This window comes from Sinocyclocheilus rhinocerous, unplaced genomic scaffold (assembly GCF_001515625.1).
Source record: "Sinocyclocheilus rhinocerous isolate Xijiao unplaced genomic scaffold, SAMN03320098_v1.1 scaffold671, whole genome shotgun sequence".
Taxonomy (NCBI): Eukaryota; Metazoa; Chordata; class Actinopteri; order Cypriniformes; family Cyprinidae; genus Sinocyclocheilus; species Sinocyclocheilus rhinocerous.
The window spans coordinates 574344-584766 of NW_015625021.1; the positions used below are offsets into that span (position 1 = coordinate 574344).

Consider the following 10423-nt stretch of genomic DNA (forward strand, 5'->3'; position numbering starts at 1 on the left):
CCATAAAAAAAAAAAAAAAATGAGGAAAACCACCACCAATGAATTTTTTATTTTAACTTTTATTATTAAAAATAAAATTTATTATTATTATTATTCACATTCCTAAAAATCATGATCGCTATTTTATTAAAACAGTAAAAGTATTATTGTTATTATTAATAATAATAATTAAATCAGATTTTAAAATAATTTTATTATAACATATTTCCATATATTTTTCTGTTTATGGCACCATTAATTTATGTCCAGTAGATCTGTAGTAGTAATTGAGTTTTATGAAGGAAAACATAAACATTTTCTGTATTAATGATTGATTAAGAATGTCCCCATCAACCTTTTCCTGTAGCCACTTTTTCTCGTCCTCAAGATCCATCAGAGTTCTTTCAGCACCCATAAACTCTTCCTGGCGGCTCTTCAAGGAGTTGTTGAGGTCTTGGTTGTGTTTGTAGAGTGAGAGAACATCCCGCTGATACTGACGTCTCTCATCAGGGGGCAAAGCAGAGGGGTACGAGATCCCCAAATCCCTCTCCATCTCCTCCAGCACCTGGGGCAGATCACACAGGTCAGAGCTGCCTGGAGGAAGTTCAGATTGAGTACAGCACACGCAGTACCCTACAGAGGGGGCTACATGAGCACCTGTGTGGCCTGAACCCAGCTCTCCCGGGCTGCAGAGAGATGCTTTGCCTGGATTCTCTCAGCATTCTGAGTATGCAGCCTGAGCATTTTCCTCCCCTGACCACTAGACGCCTCAAGAGCAGAGAGAACCTTCTGCAGCTCGTTCCACAGCTCACTGCTGCCCCCTGCGCAAAAACAGTGATTTTTTTTTTTTTTTGGTAAATTTCCAAATTGTTATTGGTAGTATATTCAAATTATTCAGATACAATTATTCAATACAAAATATTGAAGTAGTTAGGGAAAATGTGACAAAATACTAACTTTATTATTATTAATTTTATTAGTCATTTTTATTAATAAACATTAATATTTTTATTATAATAATTATAATTATTTTTAGTTATGAGCCAAATTCCTGATTTTTGATTTATTACTTTATTAATAAAATAAAATAATTATCATTCTTTAGTTTATTCTGTAGAATGTTTTTTTAAATGATGAATATTATTATTAAATACAAATACATTTTAACATTTTATTTAAAGTTACTTAATAATAATAAATAAGTTATTCCTAAAGAACTTTTTAGATGTTTGCATGCACTCCATTATAAAGAGAAAAACAATGTTTTTAATTTTTAGTGTTATTTTTCCTTCCGACATCCATATTTATTCTTTCTTTTTAAATGTTTGCACTCCATTATGAAAGCAACTCATAAATTACTCACTATGGTTTTGTTTTTTAGTATTATTTTTTCCTCCTGACTTCATCCATATTCATATTTTTAAAAAACATCAAAAGAAGATTAACTTGACACTAATTAAGTTGAATATTAATTATTATGTTAAAAAAAATGATTAGCAATATTTTATTATTACCATCATCATCATCATAAAAATAACTTTTCAGTTGTTTGCACACCATTATGAGCAGATGTGAACACCATTATGAAAACTCGTGGATTACCTAAGTTTTTGGTTTTTAGTGTTATTTTTCCTCCCAACTAAAAAATTCTCAACATTTCTCAGGAGCCTTAATTTAGAAAAAAATTACTAGCATGTGTCGGAAATGTTATAATGTGCCCAGAGAAAATAATTTTAACGTTTAATAAGTAGTTTTGCAATTGGAAACAAAAGTCTGGCAGGACCAATAGCGCAGTAAATAGCAGGCTGTCCGTTCTGACACAGCATTTACTGTGATTGACGATGAGGCATTGTATATAAACACAACATGCCTTCTGAGTCCCTGCAGACGTCTTTGGTCTTGGACTCCACTGATGCTGTGCCAGCGTCCACCATCGAGCCCTGCTGCGGGACGCACCCACTGACCCCGACTGGACTTTCTCTGTCAGAACACACACCTTTTCACTTAGTGTAAAGCAATATATATATATAGTTTGCAATTGTTTGAAGCCGGGATTACCGTGGTATTTGTAGGGAGTCCATCTTCCTGTTGAGGTCAGAAATGATCTTCAGTAAAGTGTTGACCTCTGTCTCACACTGCGCCAGTTCAGAGTCCGCCGACACCAGACTGTCCGATCTCTGAGAATAAAACTCTTCTTCATTTCACATTTTTTTTCCCGTCACTATTTGGCACTTTCCCCTCAGATGCACAACCCATAGCTGGAGAGGCCACTAAATAATTTTAGGATTTCTGCAATGGGCAAAATGCAGATGGAGTTGTGGAATCCAGTCATAAAAGTGGAATTTACTATACAACGCGAAATATCATGGGGTTTGGTAAATCTTAGATAAATAAATCAAAAGTTGCGCTGTGCACTTAATGAAATTGCTATGTGTCTGTGAATATTAAAGCGCAAAAGTACATCAATACATCAACTTCATCTTTAGAGCTGCTCTGAGAGTCACTTTACTTAGTTTGAGAAAAACTATCATCAAACAGAAACTCAATGGTTTTTACGAAAACCCTTCAAAATAAAGGTCCGGTTTAACTTGAAGAAATTTTGGAAAAAAAAAGAAAAAAAAAGAAAAACACATACATATTATATATACAGTGGGTACGGAAAGTATTCAGACCCCCTTAAATTTTTCACTCTTTGTTATATTGCAGCCATTTGCTAAAATCATTTAAGTTAATTTTTTTTCCTCATTAATGTACACACAGCACCCCATATTGACAGAAAAATTCTACAGGTATCATTTGAGTCCAGCTGTGTTTGATTATACTGATTGGACTTGATTAGGAAAGCCACACACCTGTCTATATAAGACCTTACAGCTCACAGTGCATGTCAGAGCAAATGAGAATCATGAGGTCAAAAACATTGTACTGTGCAATAATAATATATATTATTGTACAGTACAATGTACTCTTCAAAGTAATAATAGCAATAGTAATAATTTCATGATTACAATTTATTAGACATGCTTTTTGATTACTATTTAATTTAACTATTTAACTAAAATAGAGTCCAGAAAAAAAAGAAAAAAAAACATAATACAGAAAAATTTAAATGGAAGTTCCAATAGCATCTAAGAGTAAAGCATGTGCTTAATCACTGTTATAATTATGAGGGGGTCCTTCTAAATTATCAGTGTGAAATGCACATATATAGTGTAGTTTAGAACGAAGATAAGCTGGGGTTAAGCGCAGTGTGAAAAGCCCTCAAGTGGCATGTACAAACAAATAATGCTAGTGCTTTCTCCAACTTAAATTCACTAATTTAAATGTCACAGTGAATTTTATTAGAAATGAAGAGGAGTTAACATTGAACATGTTCCAATAACAACTAAAAAAGAATCTAAATAGTATTTTGTCCTTATATCTACTGTTGTACAATGTAAAACAAATCAAATTTTCTCTCCTTATACAGCGACTCATGAAGATGCCAGATAAAGCAACATGGGTGTTGTTGTTTTCTACATCACTCTTTTGTTCTGAGGGGAGGAGCAGGAGGAAGCAGGCACATCCTGTAACTGCACTTCCTGCTGCTGCAAGATGTCGCTCAATGTGAGAAAAGCAACTCTCAATACCGTTCTCCTCAGTATTCAGCTAGAAATATAATTTAACTATACGTTGGTTAGAAAATGGTGAACTATTATAAAGTCTCAGCACAGTTACAAATGACAAACAAGTGACTAGAACTCCCCATGATTTCTGCTGAAAATATGCTGAATGTTTTTTACTTAAAAAGCAATTCATTGAACTGGCTTGCACTACAAAGTTTGTGTTTAAAACAAAGCTTAATGCTATTTTTCTGCTTCCGATTCAGCATAAATTGCATCACTGTTCCAGAAACTCACCTCCATCATTGGCCTGAGCTCGGTTCAGGTTCAGTCCTCCTCAGCAGATGACTGAAAGAGCGTTCCAGTGTGATCCAGAGTGCTGTCAGAGAGTTTGTGTGTCTCCTCCTCTGTTGCCTGGGCATGTGAAGGCAGCGCTGGGAGCTCCAGCTCATCCAGATCAAGCACTGCTCTTCTCCACTTCACTGCTAAACACATCTCTTGATTATCGTCTCCACCCACTGTCTCCTCAGTCTTTTCCTGCTTGGATTATGTTTGACTCTCTATCTTTGTAAGAGATTGTTTGATAAATCTTGCTGTTTATAAATCAATTATTTATAAATCCTCTCATTTTAATGATCATTACTGCAGTGCTTCTGTTTTGGGGACATGGCTTTAGAAAATATTCTTTAAAAAGACTGAAATATGCTGTATCAAAATGACTGCTTTGGAGAAGCTGTGTACAGTATAGAAATGAAACAGTTATTCTAGATACAACCCGCACAGTTCAGGGATTATTATTTAAATTGTGTTTATTTATTAAAAAAGTTAATTTAAATGTTAAATTAAACATTTTTACAAAATAAATGGCAGCTGTGTTTGGCAGAATAATTCCATAAGTACAGCAAAAATGTGCATATTTACAAAACACCCTGTTAATTTCACATTTCAAACTGCAATTTACAAATATATATATATATATATTAAAAATATATCCAACTTAATAGCACAGGTGATAAAGAGAAAGATACATATATGCTGCAGGTACATTGTGGAAACAACTAACAATGATATATATATATATATAAATACTACAAAATACTATCAAATGTGAAGTGTCACAAAGAATTGTGGGATATGGTTTTTAAATTTTTATGACAAATGATTTGTACAGTTTCACTTCCACGTTACTGTTTAACAGTATTTTATTGTAAAGCATGAAATCTATGGTTATATCTATAACATTTTTCACCATATATAGTAAGGGAACGTATCATTAACCAATTAAAAAGGTTTTAATTTCTCTTTAAGGTCTTTTATATCTAAAATTGCAATAATTTTTTTATAGTATGATTTGTAATTCAGACATTCAGTTGATGAAACCAGATTCGATGGACACTTGAGGAGTATATTTATATATTATTATGACTTGTTTTCTATTGAATTTAGTTTTTGTTTTGTTGTTGACCCTCAAAGGTCGTTTGCAGCGCTGAAGCCGCAGTAACTCTCCAGTCCGCTAGAGGCGCTCTTGATCAGAAACACTCTTCAGTATTTGACTCTGAAAAGACGACACAGAAGCGAACGAGGAAGTGCTGGAGAATAATATTTTGAAATCAATTGTGCATCATTTCCCCTCACCATTTTCATCTGTTGCATGTTTGGTAAGTTATTGTTATACGTTATTTCGCTATTCTACCTGCGCTGCCTGTACAAGTCTCTTACGTTCTCGACAGTTATCTGAAACATCTGATAATAATGTTATCAGATTATCTGAAATCTCGACTGTTAATGCACTGCCTTTGCTTCAACGAATACTTAAAAACTAGTGCTGTCAAACGATTAATCGCATCCAAAATAAAAGTTTTTGTTTACATATTATATGTGTACTGTGTATGTTTATTATGTATATATATAAAAATACACACACATACAGTATATTTTGAAAATATTTATTTACTTATATTTTATGTTTTATATATATATATATATTTAATAGATAAACATAACATATTTTTCTTAAATATATACATGCATGTGTTTGTATTTACATATACATAATAAATATACACAGTATACATGCATATATTATGTAAACAAAAACTTTTATTTTAGATGCGATTAATCGTTTGACAGCACTATTAAAACCGTATTTCTAAAAGCTCATTTGTGACCCTGGACCACAAAAACAGTCAAAAAGATCTGTTTTTTAAAGTTGAGATTTATACATCATCTGAAACTGAATAAATAAGCTTTCCACTGATGTATGGTTTGTTAGGATAGGAGAATATTTTGCTGAAACTATTCAGTTATTTGAAAATCTGGAAACGGAGGATACAAAAAAAATCTAAATATTGAGAAAATCGCCTTTAAAGTTGTCCAAATGAAGTTTTTAGCGATGCATGTTACTAATCAAAAATTAAGTTTTGATATATTTACTGTAGGATATTTACAAAATATCTTCATGGAACATGATCTTTACCTAATATCCGAAAGATTTTTTGGCACAAAAGAAAAATCGATCATTTTGTCTCATACAATGTATTGTTGGCTTTTGCTACAAATATATGACTGGTTTTGTGCTCCAGGATCACATTTAGGTTTAGATTTTTAAAATAAGACCTTTATTGTCATTTTTGCTGCTGCTTGCGAGTGAAATAATTCAAGAATGTTTGCTTTTATTTCCTCCTTATTCAGTCGCCATTCAAATATTCAGTACAAAGCATGTACAGTATTTAGTATGTGTTTGGTTTCTATTGTTATTCTTCATTATTGGTGTGATTTGGATGCTGACAGGTTGTAATGGAGACCCCTGAGCCCGGTCAGGCAGATGGAGAGGAGCAGATGGTGGAGCTGAGACCCAGGACCCGCTCCAATCCGGAGGGTGCGGAGGACCGGCGCAGCAGCACCGGCAGCCTGAACAACAGCCTGGCGTCCCCGCCGCAGCCGGCCGTGGGCAGCCGTGTGGAGGGAGAGGGAGAGGCGGCCAGCTCCGACAGCCCTCCGACTTCTGCCTCCGCTGCAGCTGCACCTGTTACTGCCACGGGAAACTCCACCGCCAGCCTGCCTGCCATGGCTTCCACAGTGAAGGAAAGACCCAAACCCCCTCAGGCGGCCATCAGCACCCAGATCCCCCCATCAGCCGAGTTACACCTGCGGGCGCCACGAGTCAACTGCCCCGAGAAAGTGGTACAGCTGTAAATAAACAGAACTTCAGGATATCTGCATCTGAAAACACTTCTGTCAGTGAAATTGACTTTTTTTTTTTTTTTTAAACAGATCATCTGTTTGGACCTTTCTGAGGAGATGTCTCTACAGAAACTGGAGTCATTTAATGGGTGATTTTACAGGTTTTAAATTAAACGGTTGGTTTATCGTATTCAATTAGGAAAGACAAATTTCTTTCATATCAATGTTTCGTAAATGGTTTGCATTTTCAGATCCAAGATGAATACCTTAAACGTTTCACAGAAAACGTTCACAGAAAATAATACAATTTTAAAACTTAAAAAATATATACTTTTACTTGATGGTTACACCCAATGTTACTTAGTATTATTATTATTTCCATATACAATTATTCACTGTGTATAGAAAATATGAAATATACAGTGGGTACGGAAAGTATTCAGACCCCCTTAAATTTTTCACTCTTTGTTATATTGCAGCCATTTGCTAAAATCATTTAAGTTAATTTTTTTTCCTCATTAATGTACACACAGCACCCCATATTGACAGAAAAACACAGAATTGTTGACATCTTTGCAGATTTATTAAAAAAGAAAAACTGAAAAATGCTCAGTATTTAGTAGAAGCACCCATTTGATCTAATACAGCCATGAGTCTTTTTGGGAAAGATGCAACAAGGTTATATCCACTGGATTTGGGGATCCTCTGCCATTCCTCCTTGCAAATCCTCTCCAGTTCTGTCAGGTTGGACGGTAAACGTTGGTGGACAGCCATTTTTAGGTCTCTCCAGAGATGCTCAATTGGGTTTAAGTCAGGGATCTGGCTGGGCCATTCAAGAACAGTCACAGAGTTGTTGTGAAGCCACTCCTTCATTATTTTAGCTGTGTGCTTAGGGTCATTGTCTTGTTGGAAGGTAAACCTTAGTTCCAGTCTGAGGTCCTGAGCACTCTGGAGAAGGTTTTCGCCCAGGATATCCCTGTACTTGGCCGCATTCATCTTTCCCTCGATTGCAACCAGTCGTCCTGTCCCTGCAGCTGAAAAACACCCCCACAGCATGATGCTGCCACCACCATGCTTCACTGTTGGGACTGTATTGGACAGGTGCCTGGTTTTCTCCACACATACCGCTTAGAATTAAGGCCAAAAAGTTCTATCTTGGTCTCATCAGACCAGAGAATCTTATTTCTCACCATCTTGGAGTCCTTCAGGTGTTTTTTTAGCAAACTCCATGCGGGCTTTCATGTGTCTTGAACTGAGGAGAGGCTTCCGTCGGGCCACTCTGCCATAAAGCCCCGACTGGTGGAGGGCTGCAGTGATGGTTGACTTTCTACAACTTTCTCCCATCTCCCGACTGCATCTCTGGAGCTCAGCCACAGTGATCTTTGGGTTCTTCTTTACCTCTCTCACCAAGGCTCTTCTCCCCCGATAGCTCAGTTTGGCCGGACGGCCAGCTCTAGGAAGGGTTCTGGTCATCCCAAACGTCTTCCATTTAAGGATTATGGAGGCCACCGTGCTCTTAGGAACCTTAAGTGCAGCAGAAATTTTTCTGTAACCTTGGCCAGATCTGTGCCTTGACTGACCACTGCACAGAACATGAAGAATATCAAAAACTTTATAAGTCAGCTGTCCACGGCAGTCCTTAAAGTACCAGCACAATAACACACTCAGCGAAACATCGTCTAATTATCTTTATCGATAAAATCCCAGAAAATATCGAGATATTATTTTTTGTCAATATCTCACACACCCCTAGTTACAACCTGGGTTATTTTACTATTATACTGTTGTGGCAGTAAATTGTTTTCTTTGGTTAGTCATATTCTTTTAGAAAAGAAAGAAAAAGGCATTTTAAATAAATTTTTTGCAAATGATTTGCATTTTCAGATCCAAGACGAACGCCTTGAATATTTCACAGAAAATGATCGAGATGTTTGTGAGAACCAAGCACAAGATTGACAAAAGGCATGAGTTTGCTCTGGTGGTGGTGAATGATGACTCCATGTGGGTGAGTGGACAAAACCGCAGGTCCAACTACACTGTCATTTTGAAATGAAAACTCACTATCATTTAATTACTCAGCCTCTGAGTAGCTGACAAATGGGTCAAGGGTCAGAAATATTCAAATATTCCGAATTATTCTTTCTTTATTAAAGTATTTTTTTACATTTGCTTTTATATGTAGATTTATAACTTTCGTTTGTTTATTAATTTTGTTATGTGCTTTTCTCATTTTCAGTTTTTTTTTGTATTCGTATATAGATTAATTTAATTAATTTTTAATCATTTTAATCAGCACTTCAACTTATTTCAGTTAGATGCCAAGGCAATGTTTTTGATTTTCATGTTTTATTTATATATAATTTTCATGTATTTCAGCATTATTTCAATTACTGAAAACAAACTTTAATAGTTTTGGGTTCAGTTTAATGAACAATAACAATAACAATAACAACAATAATATTTGCAAAACATGAGGACACTCACGACTGTGTGTTAAGGTCAAAAAGTCCCTTAAAACATCAGATCATTTTTATGAGGCAGGGTTAGATCAGCTTGTAAAATGTCATGTTGTGCAACAAAAACAACAATAATTATCATGTTTACCTAGAAAAAAAATAATTTTAAAACTTAAATAATTAAGACGCTTGCATGTACTTAATAATTATATACTATTAAAATATTTACTAATATTTTAAATTAGCTTTAATTGTTATATTTGCACTTTTCATTTGAATTTTGTTAAAGTTTTAGTAATTTTGTCATGCGCTTGTGTTTTATTTTTATTTCAGTTTTAGATTTAGTCACTTTAGTACTTAAACTTTATTTCAGTTAGTTATCTAGGCAACATTTCTGATATTCATTAGTTTTTATAACAAATTTTTTTTTCATTTAATATTTATATTTTATTTCAATTTAACCTTCTGTTGAAAATGTATAAATGTATTTCAAAACCAACATGCATATGAAGAGTACATTTTTCAGAACCTGGCACATTTTTAAATTAATTTTCATTTTCTTTATTGAGGACACCCTTTTCTGTCATTTATTACCTACATAATAGCATATCTAGGACTCAGGGGTTTTGATTGAAGTATAGCATGTTACACTGCGTGACATTCATGTTTACTTTGAATCTCTTTCACACAGTTATCAGGATTCACGTCTGACCCGCGAGAGCTCTGCAGCTGTCTGTACGACCTGGAGACCAACGTCTGCGAGTCCTTCAGTATCCTTATCTACAGAGTTAGGCTCTTTTTATGTGCTTATGGAATCAAGTTGGAATCAGATAAACATTGATAAGGGATCATCATCACACTGATCCTTTCCTTAACTCTTACCTGTAGATCTGGAAGATCTCCTCAATGTCATGTGAGCAGTTTTTGTCCTCTGTGTTTGATAATTGGACTGCTATAAATGAAAATTCCTCCATTCAGTTGTATGATTTCCTTCTCTTGTAGTTTGCAGAAAATTGAACTTCCTCAAATGGAGAACATTCAGACCATCCCGCCTCCTTTCGTAGTCCGGACTCTTCTCATCTTCAGCCGGCATGCTGGCATGCTTCAGTTCAACCCCTCTGATGCTGCCAAAGTGAGCTTGTTTAACACGTTACTACACAATTATGGGTCTATGACAACAACTCCTTTTTTTTTTTTTTTTTT

The 10423-nt window shown here is 35.1% G+C and overlaps 2 protein-coding genes across 3 annotated transcripts in view; one reads left to right on the plus strand and one right to left on the minus strand.

Annotated features, from left to right (window-relative positions):
* LOC107747291 (colorectal mutant cancer protein-like) overlaps positions 1-4087 on the minus strand; it is a 13397-nt gene extending 9310 nt beyond the window's left edge. For both annotated transcript variants that reach the window (XM_016561772.1, XM_016561763.1), the window contains exons 1-5: positions 3879-4087; positions 2038-2156; positions 1850-1959; positions 637-800; positions 335-544 (exon numbers count right to left, since the gene is read on the minus strand). In XM_016561772.1, coding sequence (XP_016417258.1) covers positions 335-544; positions 637-800; positions 1850-1959; positions 2038-2156; positions 3879-3887 — 612 coding nt within the window. In that variant the 5' untranslated portion in view covers positions 3888-4087. The remainder of the gene's footprint in view (positions 1-334; positions 545-636; positions 801-1849; positions 1960-2037; positions 2157-3878) is intronic.
* Positions 4088-5119: 1032 nt separating this feature from the next.
* Positions 5120-10423, plus strand: part of LOC107747315 (BRISC and BRCA1-A complex member 1-like) — a 7840-nt gene continuing 2536 nt past the window's right edge. The window contains exons 1-7 of the mRNA XM_016561783.1: positions 5120-5239; positions 6372-6764; positions 6855-6913; positions 8649-8769; positions 9912-9990; positions 10109-10133; positions 10223-10352. Coding sequence (XP_016417269.1) covers positions 6378-6764; positions 6855-6913; positions 8649-8769; positions 9912-9990; positions 10109-10133; positions 10223-10352 — 801 coding nt within the window. The 5' untranslated portion in view covers positions 5120-5239; positions 6372-6377. The remainder of the gene's footprint in view (positions 5240-6371; positions 6765-6854; positions 6914-8648; positions 8770-9911; positions 9991-10108; positions 10134-10222; positions 10353-10423) is intronic.